Source organism: Hippocampus bargibanti, linkage group LG18 (genome assembly GCF_051943395.1).
Source record: "Hippocampus bargibanti isolate YZ-2025 linkage group LG18, ASM5194339v1, whole genome shotgun sequence".
Lineage (NCBI taxonomy): Eukaryota > Metazoa > Chordata > Actinopteri > Syngnathiformes > Syngnathidae > Hippocampus > Hippocampus bargibanti.
Window position 1 is genome coordinate 7619831 of NC_142751.1, and position 22768 is coordinate 7642598.

Sequence of the window (22768 nt, forward strand, 5' to 3'; positions counted from 1 at the left end):
ATCGAATCCATCCTGTGTTCTTCCATCACCGTTTGGTTCGGGGCCGCCACAAAAATGGACAAAATCCGACTTCAACGGCGGAAAAAATCATTGGCACCGCCCTACCCACTCTCGAGGACTTGCACACTGCAAGAATCCAAACTAGGGCACGGAAAATCCTACTGGACCCTCCGCACCCTGCCCACCACCTTTTCCAGCTACTCCCCTCAGGCAGGCACTACCGATCCATGCGCACCAAATCCAGCAGACATTTAAACAGCTTCTTCCCCCAAGCCATTAACTCTTTGAACTCTTTGAACTCTTTCAACAGTAGCCAAAATGGAACTGTATAGTGCCACTTAGCAGTTTTTTTTTTGACGACGATACTAGTGCAGCGTGTTCTACCGGAAACAAATTCCATGTGTGTTCTACATACTTGGCAATAAAGATGATTCTGATTCTGATTCTAGTATCTCTACTAATGCCTTTCTGTGCATTGCTCATGTATTGATCCATGTGTCCACTTATCTTAGCTGCAATGATGCCTGACATGAGCTTCCATGTTGTGGAGAGACAGGTTATTGGCCGATAGTTGGAAGGAACTGCACCCTTTGAGGAATCCTTCATGATCAGGATTGTTCGCCCTTCGGTTAGCCATCCTGGGTGAGTCCCAGTTCTGTTCAGGGAGGTTGCTGTGCTCCTCTTTTAGAGTCACCAGCCATTGTGCACTGCTGTTATGTGCGACCTCCTTCTCCCATATGCCTTTCCAGTATCTTTCAGTTTCCACCCTTGGAAGGTCTGCTCTGCTGTTAGAACCCTGCCACTGAGCGTACACTTTCGCAGGTTGTGTTGCGAACAGCCTGTTTATTCTTCCGGCCTCATCCTCTTTCGTGTACCTCTTTAGGCCACTGGACAAGGCCTGGAGACTTTGTTTGGCAGTTTCGAGTGCTTCAGGTATTGTTATCTGCATGTACCTCTTGGGTATTGGCCTTTTATTCATACCTCCCTGGGTCTCCGTCAATTGAGTCACATATTTCCGAGCCGCCTTGATCTTAGCCTCCAACCGTCTTTTCCATGGTGGGTATTGGATCTCGTGGCTCTCATGGTTGCTCTTGTAGCCAAGCATCTCTAGGGTCACTGATGCTGAGGCGTATATCAGCTCATTGGTTTCCGTGATCGTTCCGGTCGGGATCGTTCTCAGTGCTGCATTCACAGTTTCCATGAGACTTTCAGGTGGTACTTCACATAGCCGTTGTAATCGGTTTCTTAGTTGCCCAGTTTTCATTCTTGCCATGATCTTATCTCTCAGGTCAGTTGCTGCCTCGCTCAGCATTTCATTCATTGGGGCTGGCTTCCCTATCTCATCATTCATTGGGGCTTGCCTCCCAATCTCTGGTTGAACCTCTTCCTCTGATGTGGCAGCCTGGGGCCCTTCACCTCGGAATTTGTGTTGTACCTCATCAATCTCAAGTTGTGATAGCAATTGCCGTTTGTGGATATTGGAACACTGAGCTACTAGTTGTTTCGTGGTCACCGTGACTGTGGGTTTCGAAGTAACCATTCAGCCCCCATTCTCCGCATGTAACCCCTTTGACTAGGGTTGCTTGAGTAGTAGCATTCCAACCGAGCCATGTTATCGTATCTCGTCCATCTCCGCTTTGTTCCAGTAGCCCATTTTTCATCAAGGTGCTCTGGTTCCCCAGCACCTGACGCAGACCTTGTTTGGCCGGGCGACGTCTGAGCCGGCATGTCATTCCATTTATTGTCTCTCATCATTGTATGAGGTAGGCATTAGCGTAAAGGCCCAAGGACCCACACTAGATTATGTTTTTGTGCTCATTTTCTCTGCCCCAAGTAGGATTCGAACCCTCGTCTCTCATATGCTAAACCGTTGCCTTATCAACTGAGCTATCCAGCCGCCATGTACTATGTAGGCTCTTCTCCTGTCAATATATATATATATCTATATATATATGTTTTTTTTCTCGTCTCACCCCTTATGGGTGATGTCTGTCCCCCATTTTAGCTCGGGTCCTCTACCAGAAGCCAGGAAGCTTGAGGGTTCTGCGCAGTACCCGTGCTGTTCCCAGCACTGCGCTTTTCTGGACCGAGATATCCGATGTTGTTCCCGGGATCTGTTGCAACCACTCGTCGATTTTGGGGGTCACTGCCCCGAGTGCTCCGACCACCACAGACACGACTGTCACCTTTCCCCCCCAGGCTCTCTTCAGCTCCCCTCTGAGCCCTTGATATATATATATATATATATATATATATATATATATATATATATATATATATATATATATATATATATATATATATATATATATATATATATGAGAAGAGCCTGCATAGTACATGTGTCCATTTAAATCAGTGGTCCCAAACTCAATTTACCCGGGGGCTGCTGGAGGCAGAGTCTAGGTGAGGCTGGGCCGCATCAGGATTTCCACAAGAAAAGCACAGATGCACATTCCAATGTTCTCAAAATCTTTTTTTTTAGCACAAAAAAATGAATTAAATGAATAAATGGAAAAATGTATAAAAAATAAATTAACCAGCAATAAATAAATCAAATAATTATTATGATCATAAGGCAGATACAGACGAAAAAAAAAGACGAAATTATTTGAATAAAGTTTCAAATGCCTGTATTCACAGTTCTTTAACCTTTAACTTTCTTCACATAAATAAAATATTGAACATGAACTGTCCTAAACATGGCTTCTCTTGCCTACTTCTTGCTGCTAGAGACCTGGCAGCGCTTCTTTTCACAAAGCCGAGCCACATTTGGCTTGAGGGAGGAGGCAGTGGAGACTCTGAGTTGATCTTGAAGATGCTCATTAGTAAGTCTGGACCTGTACTTGGACTTATTGAAGTTCAAGGTGGAGAAGAGCTTCTCACATAAGTATGTGCTCCCAAAAAGACACATGGTCCGCTTGAACATTGGGGAAAGTTCAGGGAAGCTGGGTGTTAACTCTCTCAAAAATTGCCCAAGCATGTCTGCTTCTCCATTCACATCCCTGAACTTGGCTTTGAGTGCAGAGTTGCACTGTAGGTCACAGAGCTCCATTTGGAACACAGGAGGGGCATCTTGCACATCAAAATAAAATGGGTCCGCAAAAATTTGAAATGTGGCTTTGTGTGTCTTGAAGTCTGCAAATCTGTGATCAAATTCCCTCTGTCGCTCCAAAATGCCTACAACATACTTCTCACCAGTGAATGGTGTGCCTTCAGCCAGCAGTGCCTTGCATGCTGATAAATGGAAAAGGTTTGTCTGAGAGAGCTGGGCATTCCATAACACATGTTTTGTGCAGAATGCTTTCACGTTGTCATAGGCAGCACTGACAAGTTGCCCCTGGCCTTGTAGCTTCTTGTTCAGTACATTAAGCTCCTGTATAATATCAACAAGAAAAGCTAAGTCAATGAGTCATTTGGGATCACTTAGGACAGGAACAATCACCCCGTCTTTCTCCATGAATTCTTTTATTTCTTCTCTCAACTAAAAACATCTCTTCAACACATTTCCCCTGCTGAGCCAACGTACCTCAGTGAAGTAGAGCACATCCCCATATTCTGACTCCATTTCCTCTAAAAAAGCACGGAACCTTCTGTGCTTTAAGCCCCTGGATCTGATTTGGTTGATGCATTTCACAATGACAGACATCACATTGTCAAACTTCAGGCATCTGCTGCAAAGGGCCTGCTGAGGAATAATGCAGTGCAGTGCTATGGCCTCCCCCAGACCCTCCTCTCCCAGTTTTTTTTAACAAGTCCTACCAGTCCATTCTTCTTGCCTGTCATTGTTGGGACACCATCGGTTATTATTCCCACAAAGTTCTTCCATGACAAACCGGCATTCTCAATAGCATCACACAGTTGTTGAAATATGTCCTTAGCGGTAGTCTGGCCGTGCATTGGAGGTACTGTGAGCAACTCCTCCCTCACTTCAAAAATGTCATCAACACCACGGAAAATGTTATATGTCTGTTGGACATATATTGCGAGCTGGGCAGTGTCTGTGATGTCTGTGGTCTCATCAAGAGCCACTCAATATACACTGAAACATTTTGCTTTCTCACACAGTTGATCATAAATGCCATTTGATAGATCAGAAATGCGCTCTGCCACGGTGTTGCCAGAAGGGCTGATGTTGTTAAACTGGCCTTTCTTTTCTGGACAGACAATTTCTGCAGCCTGTAATATGCACTTTTCGACAAATTCACCTTCTGTGAATGGCTTTCCCGCTTTAGCAATCATCTGACGACGTAGCTAGCTTCGACTGCTGCTAAATTCTGTATGGTTGCTTTCTTGAAGTAATCTTATTGCCTCAGTAGGCGTGTTTTAAGATTGGCAACCTGGTTGGCTCTCTCATCTCCCTGGTATTTTTCGTACTCAGCATGTCGAGTATAATGACGTTTCAAATTGTATTCCTTGTGCACCACGACTTTTTCATTACAGATAAGACACGTCGGGGTGCCCCTGTGCTCAACAAAGAAATATTGCACTCCCCACTTTTCCTGAAATTGTCTGTGCTCATCACCGACCTTTCTCTTTACCGCAGGCTTTGAAAAAGACATCTTTGGGGCTCTGTAATATGTTATTCCACTCGGTGTGAGTCTCGAGTTAAATGTAAACTTTCAGTTCGCGGGGCTGTGGCGCATGCACACTTTCAATCTATGATGTTATTAAACATCAGATTATTAAAAAGGCGTATACATGGCAGAAAGATCCGGATAGCTAACACAGTTCTTTTTCTCTAATCGTATCGGATAACGACAGTTCTCCAAATTTCTCAAGTGCCGGAAAAACACACTTACTGTTAATTTTCAGTTTCACTCGTGACATGCCTATAATAAGTAAGAACAAACACACAGCTTCTCCCTGAGCACGATCAGCCAGGATAGACATGGCTACTGACACGGCACAGGCCAGATCATAAATCGCAGCGCCTTCTTCATTTCTGAGCTGAGAGCAGTGGAAGACTATAGGAGCCGAATTGAGTCTGCGGCTTAACGGCTTCTCCTCCGCCCAACTGACTGGAGCAATGAATGAATGAGTGAACGAAGCACTGGAAGCCTGCCACCCTTCAGAGCCTTTTACCCCACTGTGGTTTGTTCAGCTCCACACGCAAGTTTCATTCATATCAATCATGCGGGCCTCACTAACATTAATCTTTCATATCAAGGCGGGCCGCAAAATATTATTTTGGGGCTGCAGTTGGCCCGCGGGCCGCGAGTTTGAGAGCCCTAATTGAAATGCTTGTGTATGCATGCAATGATTAAAAAAGATGCAAACGTTTGCTCAATTGCACGTCTCTGACTGTCACATTCTATATACTGTACATTATAATCTACGCTATGCTAAATTGCAGGACATGTGCTAATTGTGCATTATAATTCATTCACATATTCTGTAGCCGAACTTAATTAAGTAATTGTAGTCCAGTGCCAAAGGGCAATTCAACCCAGTTGAGTTATCGGGGACTCAATAATCATGGGAACATCTACTCATAATACGTATGTGCAAATTTCCCTATTGTGGGACTATTAACTCATTCACTGCCATTCCCATATTTATTCAGGAATTGAAAAGCATGACCTGGAGCACCATTCCCAAGTTTGTTCGGGTTTTGATTTTCTTGCGGGGGGTGCATTCAAGCTTTCAAGCCAGTGCAGTCAAGCCACGAGGGTCAGCATTTACCTTTTGTACAGCCGCCCCCACTTTCAATGCAGATAACCCAATAACAAAGCGCTCCATAGATTTTTTTTCTGATGAAGAGTGTCTAAGGTTTCTTACTATTGTATTGAATGTTTATGTAGTCCTATAACTCAATATTAAGTGGGTCCTGCAATTTGAACCAAATGACAAAAACCCCGGCACTGGAGTGGACACATTTTTGCACATTGTCTGACAGTGAATGAGATAAAGGCTTTCTTATCTTATCTTAATATTACATGCTTTATTGTGCTCTTTCCTTCTATTCTTACCTCAGACATGTCAGTCCAAGGTGTTTGATCTATCTGACGGTGTGTCTCAATACGCCTGGTTCCCATGCCATGATGCCCGCAAGTCTCCCTGGGGATACCCAAACTACTGGCTGAAGGTAAAACCTTGGATTTCATGCATCACTCCACACTGGTACAGTTTGATTTAATCAAGATTTGGATTAAATGTCTTGAAGAAAAAAATACACAAGAGAAGTATATCCAGATTTTTGGCCTGACAGACATATCACATAAAAACCTTTATAACCCCTTGTCTTACTGTCGAGAAGAGTAAAATGTGCATAACAAAAGGTGACCACATGAAATACAAAAAAACAGTTAATGGTGCGGTCAGTTTCTTTCATTAAAAGTCTGGACACTACTTCTCTTACCCAGGCCCACTTCTCTCATCCAATGGTGGCTGCGGCAGTAATCATACACCTGGCAGCTGATGGGACGGATTACATCGACCAGACGCAGTGTAATGTCACGGTTCAGCTCGTAGACACTAAAGAAGGCATCCATAGTCTTGGTAACAACCCTTTTCTGTTTCAATGTTCTGTTCATCCATCAAATGTCACCGACATAGAAGGAGGAGGTGAAATTCACGTGGCAATTTTAGCAGCGACGATGATGATAATGACAATAATATTAATAATACTACTAGGTGGCCCGTTAGTCGAGTGGTTAGCACGTCGACTTTACAGTGCACAGGTTGTAAGGTCAAATCCTGCTCCGGCCTCCCTGTGTGGAGTTTGCATGTTCTCCTGAGGCCCGTGTAGGTTTTCTCCGGGTCCTCTGGTTTCCCCCTACATACCAAAAACATGCATGGCCGGCTGATTGAACATTCTAAATTGTCCCTAGGTGTGAGTGTGAGTTCGGATGTTTGTCTCTGTGTGCCCTGTGATTGGCTGGCAACCAATTCAGGGTGCCTCCCCGCCTGGTGCCCAAAGACAGCTGAGATAGGCTCCAGCACAATGGATGGATGGACTACTACTTTTACTACTACTGGTACTACTACTGCTACTACTGCTGCTACTGCTACTGCTTCTAATCCACTGATACTAATACTAATACTAATACTAATACCAGTGTTTGAAATAACGTCTGCCCAGAGGCCCGGGGCGTACAACTTTTACGTCGGGCGTACAACTTTCAAAAAGTCTCGGCCTGGGTAGCCGACAACTTCTTCATGAAAAAAAATATATTCTTTTTTAATCAAACGTTTGTTTTATTCAATAAAGCGAAAGCTACAAGCAAGCCACGTGGACTCCTCTTTCTAAGCTTTCAAAACTTTCAAAACGTTCGTTTGGCAATTTGCATACTCGGCACGGCAGCCAATCAGAAGCCTGTTTCGTGCTTCGGACTATACCATGACTGCAAACATTGCATTGTGCACCATGCCGACAAACGACAACGGGAGCAAAATCTTTTGCATCAATCGCATATCAATGAAAGGTACAGATTCTTCCAACAAGTTTCCAAAAGTAGTAAAAGGGCCCATGTGGAAAATATGCATTAACCATTCTCTATAGTGCCCATAAGGTTTGGTCGTCAACGAGAGCCTATCCCAGATGACTCACAATGACTCACAATTACAAAGAAACATACAGTCAAAGAATCATTCGGACACACACATTCGCATTTTCACCGAAGGAAAATTCAGTGTTGATTTTTTTTTATAACGTTCATATTTTCAAAAGTGCGTTACGTTAAGCCAAAAAAATACCTAGATTTGATCAACAAAATCCAACAAAAAGCTTTTCTGTGTCCTTTTTTATAGGCGAATGGCGACTGAGCTGCCGAACGAATCCGTTGGTGATTCCAGTCAGTCATGACTTATCTGTGGCATTCTACCACACTAAGGCCATCCTTGTTGTGTTTGCTTCCCGCCTGGTAGCCATCTCAGGCATCGGCCTACGCTCTTTCCAGTCCTTTGACCCCATCACCATCAGCGGTTGCCAGAGCAATGAGATCTACAACCCCTCCGGTCAAAGGTGAGCCAAAAAAACCTGCCTACATGTCACATATTGGAAAAACAAATCCATATTATTAAACTTGACTATTATCTCCTTGATGTCGTATGATGTCATACAATTGTAGTCTCAGTAAAATTACTGTACTAAATGTACTTTTGCCAAATGATGACGTGCCATACCCCAAGAATTAGACCTGCTTCATTTACTTCAAATCAATCTGAGACACAATCCTGCGAATATGCAAAACATTGCCCTTTTTTTCACTGTGAAGTTTATTTATACATTCGTGATGGACAAATTTCCTCTGACCAGAAATGATTCGTTAAACTCCAAATATTCTAGCAAAGCAGATGTCTTGATTCTCCAACAAAAACACATCATGGCATTGCTGCTCAAGAACATATGGACCAAAGTGTGAGTGTGTTTGTGTTTGTGTGTATCCCTCCCTCCGTCCCTCCCTCCCTCCATCTGTATGCACTCACATACACGAGTGTGTGTGAGAAAGTGTTTGGAAAAGCAAAACTACCCCTTTAAAATGTAAAGTAAAACATCACGGACAATTGTTGATGTCGTTCCTCTGGGTTGTTTATGGGACCACCAATGAGATTTTGCAGTAAATTTTGTCCTTTCCGAGTTTAAGTACTATTACAATTCAAACTTTTTGGGTGACGAGTCACTCCCCACAAAAAGCTCGACATCTGACCGCACGCAGAAAAGAACTCGCACTGTTTACCCGATTGCCATACCGCTGTCACGCATACGACTGATACACACAACACACACACACACACACACACACACACACACACACAGACACACGCAATTTTGCTCCGATAAATCCACAAAACCTGCTTGTTTGTGAAGGTGTGCAGCTTGCAATACAATGGTTTGTGGTATTTGTCTTGTACTAAAAACACCTACGTTGATGTTTATCTTGACAGATCGGTGATGTGGTCCGATAAAATGTAAATTATTTTTTACATCGACCCTGAAGATAGATAACCGATGAAATAAAGTTAGGAACTGATTATTAGCTCCTACACTCATTTGAACATTGTTGCTCATACAAATGACAACACCGAACCTTGTGAACAGTGTCTTCGACAAATCAAAATGCAAGTTACAGACTCCAAACATTCTTATGTTTTCGACTTTGTGAGCAACCACCCTGCACGGCAATAAAGATCTAACCTTACTGCTTTTACGCTGACATGTACTGTAATTCTACTGTACTATAGCGCCACCCTGTTTTTTATTTGTTCCCTTGAGGGTATCACAGTTGGTTTGAGTTGATTCATTACATCATTTAAACATCATTTTACTGCCATGAATCATTATAAAGTGTAAAAAATAAGTTTGCTAAGAAAGACCTCCTTTGCTAATTTATTTTCTGAACATCACTCGTTGAAGTTGGTCCTTTTGGAAATGAATGAGTAAAACACCAAAACCTTCCCTAAAAGCAAGCACGCAAAGAGAAAACATTTATTTGATGTACTTGATGTGCCCGCTGAACTCAGGTCACATGTACAAATTTTGAAGGCCTCATTTGAATCCAATTTTTAATTTTGTGAGCAAATCAACTTTCTTTGCCAACTCTTGTCCCCCTTTTTTATGTCCTTCCAGCTCTCGTGCTGCCTCACTCACGCACATTTCCCGTAACATTCCACAACACAACATCCCTGCCCCATATTCCCTCATCCGTCTACCCTCTGATAACAACAATAAAAGCTATTTAATGTCACTTTGTGTACACCGTTCTACAGTCGTTCTTTTCGTGCCAGTCCACATCCTCCTGAGGGCAAGAGGTGTTAAAAGGACTCGATTAGATTACATTACATTAGATTAGATTAGATTAGATTAGATCAATCTATATTTGTCCCACAGTGGAGAAATTTAAATTTCACATCAGCAAAAAATAAATAGAGGTAGCCGGTCTCACAGCGCCGTCTTGAAGTCAAAAACAAACAAAACAAAAACAAAATAATAAATCCGTGATACAACACTAAAGACACAGACATTCAATCTTTCGCACTTTCTGCACCCTCTTTGCATTATGTAGTTCTAGATGAAAGAGGAGAGGATCAAAGCATCCTTTTCACCAGTGGATTAGGAATGTCATGGTGAAATGTGCACATCTGCCATGAGCTAAGTTTTGAAAGCAAACACAAAGCTGTAACATCCATTAACGAAAAGAGATTGTCTCACATCTCCTGTCCCATGTAAATCCGCTTCAATTCCAAGCCGCGACCATTTAAATCCAGGGGCTGCTCACAATAAAAGCATTGGGATCCAAATACATTTTGAAGTACATTATTATTCTACTTATACAGTTGATCTGCACCCAGATGACATCATTTTGTGCAGCCAATTTACCAAAACAAAAACAGAAAAAAGTCAAAACGATTTTTCAATGTGGGGATTTTACAGAATGTGAATAACATTTTCATATGGTAATTAATGTAAGGACTGTGGGATGATTTTGGTTTTACTTATTATCACTATTTGTCTTGCAAACTTTAACTTGTGTTGTCTTCACTTCAATATTCAAACATATTGCGTTAACTCGTTATGCATTCTTATCCCTTTTTCACCCACTATTTTTAAGTTGCAAATAATCCTTTTATTCTTAAACCAGGTAAACCCAACCTCGAGTCCATTTAGGTTTTAGGAGCCGGCTTTTGAATGAGCTCAACCGCAGCCGCTTCTGACTGGCTAAAATGGATTATGATCACATCATTATAGCGCCACATGTTGCCCCGGCATGCACATTTTAACATTTTATTTGGCCTAATTCCATTACGACCAATAATGTCTCACGCTTGTCAGTGGCGGCAGGGAACAATCGAACATGGGCGCACACAGTACCTACAGGATGTATGTATGTAGCTTGTGATTCATGTGAGAGGAAAAAAAGCACTAAAGAAAAAAGATTGTGGCTACAAGACTGTAAAATGGACGAATATATAAAACTCATGATTAAATTTCTGCAACACAGCATGCGCACGCATGAACCCCCCCCCCTCCACACACACACACACACATACACATTAAGACTTTCTGTGTGAATTTGTAAAGTGTAGATTGTTGTAAAATGAAAAAGAAAATGTGTGCAGGTTTTCCATGAACATGAAACGTCAAAACAGTGTTTATATTTGACCACTCCTCGTTCCCATATGTCACTCCACAATGAGCCCCCAACCTTCGGCCCCACCTCCCCCGCTTCCAATGCCGATCTCCTGTCCCCATGTGGTTTATCGATCTGATATGTAAAGCAGTCAATGATGGATGCATGTGGTCACTGACATTTTGCAGTGTTTTTTTTTTTCCTCCACACGTATATACGCCATGTTCAACTTTTCATGTGACCCTTTCATTTTTCTCTTCACCTCATCTTCCATCATCCCCGTCTTCGCAGTTGTGTACATTATTCGTGCGAAGCCATCGACTGCCAAGAGCCCTTGATCCGCAATGCAGAGCTCAAGTGCAGCAACGCTGGCCGCCACTTCTACAACGGTGACCGCTGCACCATCTCTTGCAACTCGGGATACGTCTTACAGATCCACCAGGATGATGACATCGTCAAAAGCCAGGTGAAGCACGTGCACACACACACGTCCAATAGGTGCATGTGATGTACAGTCCACAAAGTGTATTGGGATATGCGTGCCAATGTGAAAGCACACACGATGCAAACCTCAGCACACAGGTGGCCAGAAAAGAGCTTCTGCTTCCCTCTGCACTTGTTTTGTCAGTTGCAAGTGCCACAGAAAGTCCCCCGGGGTGGGTGAGGTAGGGGGTTGGGGGATGACATCATCCAGGTAGGCGAAGTTTGACACTGAGGAGCTGGGGAGAGGTCCACCCAGCGGCTCCTCTCTACACATGAGAGCGCCTCACAACCGATTTCGTTCCTCGCAGAGAATGCTGCACCATCACCTCAGACGGTCACTTTGTATGACTGTCGCTCCGCTGGGACCATGACATCATCGCATAGTGTCTGCTCCCCCTCCTCTCCTTTCCTCTCTCCCGCCTTCTGCCTCTCCCGCCCCACTTGCTTGCTGCATCCGTACACACGTACACACACAGAGACACACATACGTGAAGCCACTGTTGAAGTGCCGAGATTTGCTACCGTGCTGGCACATAAAAGGCACTTGCATGTAGGAACTGACACATATACGGGAAATTACACTCAACGGCCTGCATAAAAAAGATACACACACAGAAATGCAGACTTTACAAGTAAATAAACAAAGAGGAGAGTCGACGCCACGCTGTAAAGCTATTGGATTGGCTCCAAGATGCTATAAAGGCCAATATAAACGCTTTCTCTCCCTCAGAGCGGCTCACACTAACGACAGACAATCTAATATGATACGAGATAAGAGAACAAAGTATCCAATGTAGCTTTTATGCACAGCCATAAATGTTTAATAATTAGAAAATGGACAGACTTTCCCCAGACATTAGTCAGGATTGCATCTTTTGTAGCTGTCCCTGATATGTCCTCTGCTCAATGACCCAAACTGCACAATACATGGGCAAAAAGCGCCGCGTGGGAATAATTACACAGGTGCAATGTAGAGGTACGTTTATTCACAAACACGAGAGTTCCCCATTGAGTCTGAGCGTCTCGCTAATTGCATTAGGTTTTGATTGACGGCCCGCTTTGTGGCTATTTATCAATGCCAATTCATTTAAGTGCTAAATGATGCTTTTTTTCAGTGACAGAGTAAGGGGTATGTGTGAGGAAGTGGAGTAAGACGAAAGCAACAAAGGGGAGAATGCAGGAAGATGCGCCCTCTATAGTCTATGGTAGCGATGGGGAAATGAAGCTTCAAATGTGCTTCATTAACTAATTTTTGACTGACAATCTTTGGGGTGAAAGCGCACCATTCCGTACACTCCCTTATTACTCCCTATTTGAATCAACAGTACCATTTAGAGGAGTAAAAAATACAACTGATTCATGAAGCAAACCTGAAGCTTCATTTGGTCTTCTTGAGTGTATTTTAGAAGTGTTTAACTAAAGTTGAAGAGAAGTGATTGAATGAATCGATCAGTTAGTGGCCATTCCGTCACCAAAAGAACCTGGTTGATCGTGGATGAGCGCTCAAAATGTCCATAAGTCATCCGATATGAACAGAAAATTGCTAGTTAAGATAGATGGCCATTAAGTACACATTCAGACTGGGGTATTCAGTGATCGTGTTCAGCAATTCCTTCTGGGAAGTATTTAACCTGATACATGCTATGAGGTAAAATGTCTTGACCGATTTAATTGGATACATTTGTACTGGCTTGTTCCGTGAAGCATCTCGCTACGTGGCTGAACACATGTCTGACATGCCACGTTCCCAATTCAGATTCCATCCCTGAAACTTCATCATTTTATCTCTGTATTTGTGCCAAACACCAGTATTTGGAAATCATTTTCTTGTGTCATTTTTTTTACAGCGAAAATGCGCTATAAAATTTGGTACTGATACTTTCTGCATCACCATATTGTAGTTTATTCAAGGACTTATGTTCATCACAGACACAACAACTTTGAGCAACCTCTGAACTTGTGTGCGGCATTTTTAGAAATGTGTGTTTTATGGCTAGTTATCAAACTTCACTGCCATACTGCGTCCAGACGCAATAACAGAAGCATAAGCTTTTTACTATCTAATGTCAACCATATGTCTAGTATACGTAGCTTAACTTTGCTAGCAATCAGACTCAATCTTTGAGTTCTTGAGGCATATTTGTGGTTCTACTTACTTATAGACATGTCTACCAAATTTAATGTTGCTAAGAGGAACTGTCTTTGGGCATTTTTAAAACTATAAAGAGGGGTGGCTGCCAAACAAATTGTGGGGTTTCATAACCGTAAAAGATTACCAGTTGTAAAATTTCATTATGATGAACCCACCTGAAGAACTATGAACTCAAGTAGTCAATTTCCAATAAAATTTTATAGGACGTAAAACATGTTCTCTAAAATGTTTGAAAGTCAACTGACTTCCGCCAGTAAATTAAAAAAAATGGTAAAATGCGGCTTGATAATAGATTTATTGATCGTTCATAATTTGGTTAATTATGTGAGATTGATAGCAGATAAATGGTGTCTTGAAGCTAATACGGCAAAATGGAGTTTGCTGCAAGAGCAAAAACCGCTGTTGAGTCTTTCTGATTGCTATCTCAAGAACAACATGATGTCAGCAACTGGGACATCAAGCGACATCCATTTTCTGCTCAATGAAGCACTTGCATAGAACATTCAGCAAGACTCCCCTTCCCTGAAGAAAAAAATAGGGATGGAGGAAGTGACTTGAACTGGTGGGGAACAGTTCATAATTCATTTCAATGAACTTTAATCAGATGTCTAACTCTTGTCTGAGTCACTTTTAGCTGAATAAATATGGTTCGGATCATTTCAGGTAGGATTCATGTTCCTCTCGACTCTCAAACTTGGCCACATACGTTCTTTTAAGTAGTCAGATAGACAACCTCGTGCCAAAAAACATGAACATAAATTTACAAAATGATTTTTAAATGAGCCTTGTCCTGTCACTTGGGGCGCCTAAATCACTCTGCTAAGCTTGCATGTCGCCAACAATAGAGCTGATGCTGCAAAGTTGTGCTGACAGAATGATGTTTATAATTACTCTATAGAATCTGGCGGAGTGAATGGGGCAGGATGTGGGTTTTCTACAACCGGGAAAGCAGCGTACGTTTATCGAAATACCGGACAAACAAGACTAATGTAAAGTGGATTTAAGGCAAATGGCGGGAACGCCTATTTTTACAACCCAACGTCAAAAGCTGGCTGAGTCATGAGCAGTCGTTGCACTGCAAAGTCAAAGTAAGTTCAGCAACGTGATGTCAGATTGCCCTCACTCGTAGTGAAATTGTCTGTTTTCAATTGACGACAGCCTTGAGTTAATATAGTGACTGTTAGTTTCTTGTCTTTCCGCCAAGTGCCGAGCACCACTGTGCTTGTGATTTGTGATCAAAAGATAACATGTTCTTTTAAAATTTTACATTGTATTACTGGGGGTAGGAAGGACCCCATGCTTATTTCTTTTGGGGGAGTCTGTTTTAATCTTAGACTAAATAAATTGTCAATTTGAGTATTTTCCCATACTTACAACCTCAACAGGTTTAGCTAATAATAATAATAATAATAATAATAATAATAATAATAATAATAATAATAATAATAATAATAATAATAATAATAATAATAGGTCTGAAAAATCATACGGGAAGTATGCTACCTTTGTTTGAAGCGGGCATTTTAATATAACATTTCCAACAGTCTTTGAAAAAAACATTCTTGAGGAGATTTTGGTCGATCAACGTATACAAGACAAATGGAAGATTGCAAACTGTTGGCTGTATTTTTCATTGTATGGTGGACAGAGCATGGCATAGAAGGATGATATCTCACACAGGATGACGAACTCAAGTCACTGAGTTTAGTTCAAGACAAACGTTTTCGGATCTGTATTTTTGATTCCCTCCAAACGGAACATGTCCATGAGATTTGCCACACAATTTCCGGTGAAATCTTCAATTTCGAGCAAAAAGGGTCTGTTCATCTTTGCGCACATCTTTAAGATCCTATACTATACTATACTATACTATACTATACTATACTATACTATACTATACTATACTATACTATACCATACCATACCATAAAAATGATTAAATGGGACTTTTCCTGTACTATCACTTCGTTTCATGTTGCAGACACTATTAAAAATATAATTTATGTCAATCCGACATATCTTTCCAAAAGTAGACCACAAGTGTTGACAGTAATTGATTGTGGTTGCTTTGTTGCCTAAGTTGAAAAGTTCAGTAGAGATAGCAGCCTTATCGACTTCCATTCGCCAGTTGTAGTTTATGACTCACAAAAAAAGACACAGGAAGACTTTATTCCCTGGAATAATTGTTAGATTTTATAATCTTCGATCTTTCCTTTCCGCCATCTGTACGTATCTCATGTCGGCATTCCTTTTTGGGATCTGTCGGCTTGTTCTAACACTGCACGGCCACTTGAAAGTGCTCGGCAAATTAAGTTACATTCGTAGAGTACGTGATCAAGTCATCCCGACGACATATTACAGAGTGTGAGCAGAGGACCCTTTTAAGTCTCATTAAGGTGGCAGTACATGCTTTTCCACGCGTGATCCGTAAATGTGTGTCGCCGTGTGAGGGGACCACTTGGGCTCTGTTCAGGCAACCGTCTTGCATAGCTCCAGAGCACTCTGAGCAGCGACACTGACATGGACATTATCTAAAGTGAAAGGACAGTCTGACAAAGTAACAAGTCAGTTCATCTATCGCAAGATCTCTTTGACTTCTCAAAACGTGTCTTCACGATAGGAGCAGTACGTTCCAGAGACGTGAGATAATTCTGACACTTTGGGATATTAAAACAAATTTCCATGACAATTTTATCTGTCAAGTGAGTTAATTCCCTCTTTAAGAGTAAAACAATGAAGCAACCATCATTTTTTTAAATTGGGGGTTGGGGTTTTTTGTACGACAAAATTTGCCAAACTTTTTTTATCTGCTATTGCTATGTTTAAATCAAATATAAATTATGAAAATAAAGCATTATGGTGAAGTATTTATTTATTCTGTTTTCCAACAAAATACGTTTTTATGGAGAGGTATTATGAAACTTGAATTTCATTGCACCACTCGTTTTACTTATCTGTTAGCTTTTTTGCTAACACTGTAACAACAAGTCCACGTTGTTCTTTTGTTGTTCATTTTAAAATGTTTTCACGTCGGTATACAATTTCATTTAAAATTTACTGAAAATAAAGGAGTTTAGGACAATGTTTTCCTCATCTAACAGATTTTCTTTGTGAATGTAGTTGAAGAATTGATATTTGTTATGCTGCTAGTGCTACACTTCTGGGTTCTTCATTTTTAGATATAAGGTTATTTGCGCCTGCATTTACAAGCTCAAAATGGCATTTTCATCAAGCTCCAACAGGGCCGTCTGCAACATGTTTGGAGATTTAATAACCCGAAAAAGTTATGTGCTTATATTCGTCTGTGATTCTGGTTCCTTTTCTCGTTCATTAAGTTACAATGAGATCTTATTTTGTTGCCAGAGTCCAAGTCCGTATTGAATTTTGTCACTCAAAGACTCTCTGATGTTACATTTTTTTGCACATTTTTTTTTCTGAAAAGCTGAAGCTGTTGGCGAGACATAAGTCGGACTCAGCCAAGATACCAGCAGGAGTCCTTTTTATTGTATAATGCAAGCTTCAAGTCTACATGTGTTCAAATTTACACTGAAAGTGAGTTTCCTTTGCTGTTTTAATAGGTCAAATCGTCAAAATGATGAATGGAATAATGATGAATGGCTGTTTCCATTAAGCCATTACAAATGCACAACTCCTATGTAGCTCTATTAAAATGTATTAACGAAATACAACAGCGATATAGGCGGCTGCCATACTTTTCCCATGCGCTCATGTGTTTGTGGGCCGCTTGAGGAAAAGCTCTGGTTCAAAAGAAGACGCCGTCGTTCTGTTGGTTCTTCTGTCTAATAGGCTGCCTGGCTTGAATTAGGCGGAGTGGCCAAAAGTTGTTAAAGTGGCTACTGGAGGAGCGCTAGTCAGCTGTAAAGTTTTTAAAGGAGGGGAAACTTCCCACAAATTTACACGCATTGAGGCACTCGTAGCCTTATGTGTTTTGTTGCAGCCTACCACAGACGTCGAACAGCATAACAGTGTCATTGGATGGCTTTCCTTTGCATTTGAAGATCATTGCATGTGTACTCTTTGTAATCATATTTGCTCTTGGGGGATAAATGGCTGATTTACAGCGGCCTCGCTCACATGGTACGCATGTGTTGTGTTCTAAGCGTCCAATATATATGTGAGTTTATTTATTTGGAGTGAACCTGATACTGTTATGCGCTGTCATATGCTGGGATCCAGATGAACGTTCCACATTAATGACGGCAGAGAGGATTGTGTTGCAAAAGAAAAGTCGACAAAACTGTTGGATGTTTACATATGGACACTATAAAGCACACAACGAAGAAAAAAACGGCGAAGAAATGTGCGTTAAAAAACACAGCTTTTGCTTTATTTAGTCTGAGTCGGTGAGGGATGTCAAAATAATAAGAGTTTCCCAGCTTTGTTGCAAGATTTGTTGGCCAGGCAATAAATTTTACCATTCTCCTAGTGTAACATGTTGCTGGTTAATCGGAGAGGATGCGACAAAGCTCTGCCTTTTGCTCTCAGCCCTGCGAATGGAATACCACAAAGCATCTAATTATCAGGAATCATAGCTATTTCAGTTGGGGTAAATGGGCCCCATCAGACGTTTTGGTTTTGAGAAATTTTAAAACATTGACCCAATCCTTCCCAACCCTTTTTTCACCAACATACATCCTTGATGCGTTAACACCAACCCAATAGGCACATATCTTCTTGAAACCTACCTCCCCGAGATATTGTTAATGGTTGGGTTGCGGAATAAACCTTTGTTAGGGCCTATTACAGTCGCTTTATAGTAATGGAACTGTTATTTATGCTTGTATACTCTCTGTGTTCTGCTGTGTTCTCTCCCATTCCGTCGAGTTTCAAGTCACCGATCGCTCTCAACGCGCTGAGTAAGCTTGAAGATCTGATGTCATTGTTTATTTGAGAATACCGGACTGGCAGGATTTATATAGCTGAATATCTGTCAGCTGTCAATCAATGAAATAGGCAGCTAAGCTAAAGGCATTAGCTTGGTATCTTTGACCTACCTAGCCATTTTCCTGTACAAAAAAATGATGGTCTCTTGAAATGTGCTAAAAATTTTGGATGAGGTCTCAAAAGCTGATTGCATTTGTGTTAGGAAACATTCCTAATGTGTGTATCTTTCTTTTTGCATGTGTGAGTGCTTCCCAGAAATGGACACACTGCCACCTAAATCAGCCTGCATTGTGTTAGGGTTGCAGTATTCGGGGCCCAAACGATATCAGTTGCCCAAGTAGCACAACCTGCTCTTACAAATGCTTTTGTAGGTTACTTGAGCTGCCGCGTGGCCTGTGTGGCTTACCAACTCGCTGGTAAGATAAGACCAATCAATTTGTTTTTTGCTGTGAGATGCTGAAAGGAGCATTTGTGGGACATGAGTTGACATTAACGGGAAATCTGTTGGGCTGTTGTATTGAAAAGGCAAAAATGTGTCCATGTCAAACACCAACAGGAGCTCTGTCTTCAAATCCGTCAGTCATCTTGGGGCCAGATTAGCAATCAAATTGAATTGAGTTCTTGTCCGTGTCAACTGGGACCGCTACCTCAATGACAACAAGCCTTGGCTAGGTGAATGGATGTCATGACATTTCTACAATGTGCAAATCTAATTTTCACAGATTGTTTCATTTATCGCTTCAAATGTAATTACAATCAATCCTAAAAGTCAGGATTTTCTTTCAAGTATAACTGATACTAAACATGTCTGATTGTACATTGTACTGAGTATGTTTTAGCGCATGGTGGCTGGACATATTTTCAATGCATGATGGGCACACCCACCATTGTAGCACCCCTGGCCCATTTTTCGGGCGCGTAGTGACAAACATTTCTAAATAAACCGCCTTGGAATTTGTCTATCGAGATAGGAATCATGAGGACATATTGAAACTAAAAGAAACAATGTTTATCTTCTAAACTCTCCTCCTTTGCAGTCTGACTCTTTGGTGACTATAACCTGCGCAAATGGCAAATGGAACAAACAGGTGTCATGCGAACCCGTCGACTGCGGTCTGCCCGACAAGTACCACGTTCACCCGGCTGATTTCAACTTCCCAGAGGGCACCACCTATGGCAAGAAGAGCACTTTCCAGTGTCGCCAACCCGCCCAACTTGTGGGTGAGCTGCCCTGCCCTGCCGAGCTCGTGCATGTATGGATGTTTTCTTTTAGGCTAAACTCAAATACCTTTGGCGAGGTAGGCTCAACACACACACACACACACTCACACACACACACACACACACACACACACACACACACACACACACACACACACACACACACACACACACACACACACACACACACACACACACACACACACACACACACACACATATACACTAGATGGAACAAACCTAAGTGCCATCCATTGCTTTTCTCTTTCTCTGTCAGACTGGCAAACAGATGAGGCCGACGTCCTGTCTTACATTGTTTTCATGTTTAAACTTTAATACACATTAGGATCCGAAAAAGGGGTGTACAAAGGAAGATGAGATGACATTTACAGGCTATTTAACCACCGAACATCTCAGGACTGATCTTTCAATCCGCACATTTGTTCTTCTCTTTCTGACCTATTGATCAGGCACCAACAACACCCTGACCTGCCTGGAAGATGGGCTATGGTCCTTCCCGGAGGCTCTCTGCGAGCTACGCTGCCCGGCTCCTCCGCCCGTGCCCAATGCCGTGCTGCAGACAAAGCGCTGCAACGAGACGGGCCTCAAAGTGGGAACGCTGTGCAAGTACAAGTGCAGGCCGGGCTACCACGTGACCAACAAACCGAAGAGGCAAGGAAAAAATTACAGCCCTTTGTTGATCAAGGAATCTCTGCGATCCACATACATAATTTGTGGTGAATAGAAACAAATGATTTGAAAACGTTGCTCAATATTTTTCATCACAATTTGATCGGTTCTCTTTAGGCGTGCATTTAAGCGTCAGTGCACCGAAGACGGCAGTTGGCTAGAAGGTGCATGCGAGCCAGTCACTTGCGACCCTCCGCCGCCCATCTTCCACGGCTCCTACCACTGTACCGATGGCTTCCGCTTTGACAGCGTTTGCCGACTCAATTGCTCTGACCCGGTGGGTAAAAGCCCAAATGCCGTCACTGGAGGCTCTGCCCACACGGTGAGGCTGCTGCACGCTCCATGCAAGCAGGTCTGTCCCCTCTTTCCATTCTCCGCTGTTCTTAATTTTTATAATTAGATTTTTATTGATGACAATAAACCCTTTGTGCACCTATAAGGATAACCTGCACCCAATAACACGAAAGGATTAAAGATAAAGTGAAATGAAAACAGATAGAGTGCTGTCATGACCAAAAATTGTTAGAGCAAGGGTGTCAAACTCATTTTTTGCCGGGGCTACATTGTAGTTACGGTTTCCTCTCAGAAGCTGTTATGTATTTGGGGAAGCCATTATAATGTTTATAGAGCGCACAACAAATTAATGACAACAAATTATTGTGGACAATTTTAAAATTTAGTTCGGACTACAGCAAGCATCATGAAATTTCACAAGTTTGATTTGCATTTGCGGGCCAAATAAAGTGATGTGGCGGGCCAGATTTGGCCCCCGGGCGTTGACTTTGACACCAGTAAATTAGAGTAAGACTCTATTTTGTGCACTAAGCAAGGGCCACAAGTGCATCAGTTTGGCGTGGAAGAACCTGAGCGCCTTGATCTTTTTGTCTATCTGTTTATTGTGTTTAACATACAAAAACACACTGTAAACAGATCCTATCAGCACTTCTCAACAAAGTTCCTAATATATTCGATATGTAAAGAAGTTTATCTTGCGCGAAAAGTACCTGTCATCTTTTATCAGGTCCTGCTTACATTTTTTTCAAGTTTGCCGGCTCCCAGAATACCCCTTAGTTTGATGCCTTTCTATTCGGAAGGCTATTGATTTCCACAACCGAGGAATTCTGAAATGTATCCACTTCTTAATCTCCTCATACTCTCCGGCCTTGCGGCTTGGATGTCTGATAAAAGTTGGATTGTATGTCCCTCCCTTTTTGCAACTGGATGCCCAGGATGATATCCTCACACAATGTCCTCGTGCCGCCACTTAATTGTGCTTGTTGATGTATACGTTGTTTGTTTTTGTTTCTTTTTTTTATGCAGGGCACTGGATCCAACGCGATCCGCTGTAGGAAAGACGGCAACTGGACAGGATCTTTCCGCCTCTGCCCTAACAGCAAAGGCCAATGTTCTTTACCTCAAAACCTGCATTACAGCCTTCAGTACTCATGCAGGCGAGGACACGGTATAGGTGAGTACGCACTTAGGGATTTGTTTTCTCGATTACCAATGTCAACATCTTTCGACATTTTGGTCCCTGTTGCTCACACTACGATCTCCACGGGGGTCTTGTCATCAATGTTCCCTCAAAGCTGCGCGCGTGCGCAATCGCGCACTGCTTGCACATACTCTGCGCACAAGAACATCTATGCAGAGTGACACGTGTCCAGCCAATAATGGCCATTTCACGTACGCTACACAGCCAATCGCAGTAGAATGTGCCCTGCCCATACGCGTCGTGATATTTGTGTGAAACTGGTGTGTGGCCACAGCGTACACATGAGTGATGGGAATTCCGGCTCTTTTCAGAGAGCCGGTTCTTTTGGCTCGCCTCACTAAAGAGTTGTTTGTCTTTGTTTCTTTTGGCTCACAAATGACTCCTCAGTTTTTTTTTTGCTTAAATTAATTAACTACCGAAAACCATGTAAAATTATGTATAAAACAAATTACTCATGTAAAAAATACACTACATCAAATATTTTTTATTCATTTTTATTTATATAGCTTGATTTATGTGCACAGAGAGCATCCACGAACTGTTACTTTCCCTGTGGTTACTCTGGTCTAATGATCAGCTGTCACTAATTTGCTTTTCATATTAATAATGCTATTATACCAACTAGTAAAAATATAATAATTGAATAATAATAAACAACATAATGTGATTACATTTGTCCACCTGTCTACCCTTACCACTCTCCCCCTCCTCATTCTTCTCACTGCTGCGTGTGTCAGTAATTCTCCCCTC

The 22768-nt window shown here is 42.0% G+C and overlaps 1 protein-coding gene across 3 annotated transcripts in view; it reads left to right on the forward strand.

The window, feature by feature from the left end:
- pappaa (pregnancy-associated plasma protein A, pappalysin 1a) overlaps positions 1 to 22768 on the forward strand; it is a 112339-nt gene that overhangs the window by 66900 nt on the left and 22671 nt on the right. For all 3 annotated transcript variants that reach the window (XR_016118204.1, XM_089019835.1, XM_089019836.1), the window contains exons 11-18: positions 5978 to 6088; positions 6366 to 6501; positions 7753 to 7966; positions 11364 to 11538; positions 19650 to 19833; positions 20304 to 20505; positions 20641 to 20875; positions 21844 to 21991. Coding sequence is in view for 2 of the 3 variants with exons in the window: in XM_089019835.1 (XP_088875961.1) it covers positions 5978 to 6088; positions 6366 to 6501; positions 7753 to 7966; positions 11364 to 11538; positions 19650 to 19833; positions 20304 to 20505; positions 20641 to 20875; positions 21844 to 21991 (1405 nt within the window). In the remaining variant the exon portion in view is untranslated. The remainder of the gene's footprint in view (positions 1 to 5977; positions 6089 to 6365; positions 6502 to 7752; positions 7967 to 11363; positions 11539 to 19649; positions 19834 to 20303; positions 20506 to 20640; positions 20876 to 21843; positions 21992 to 22768) is intronic.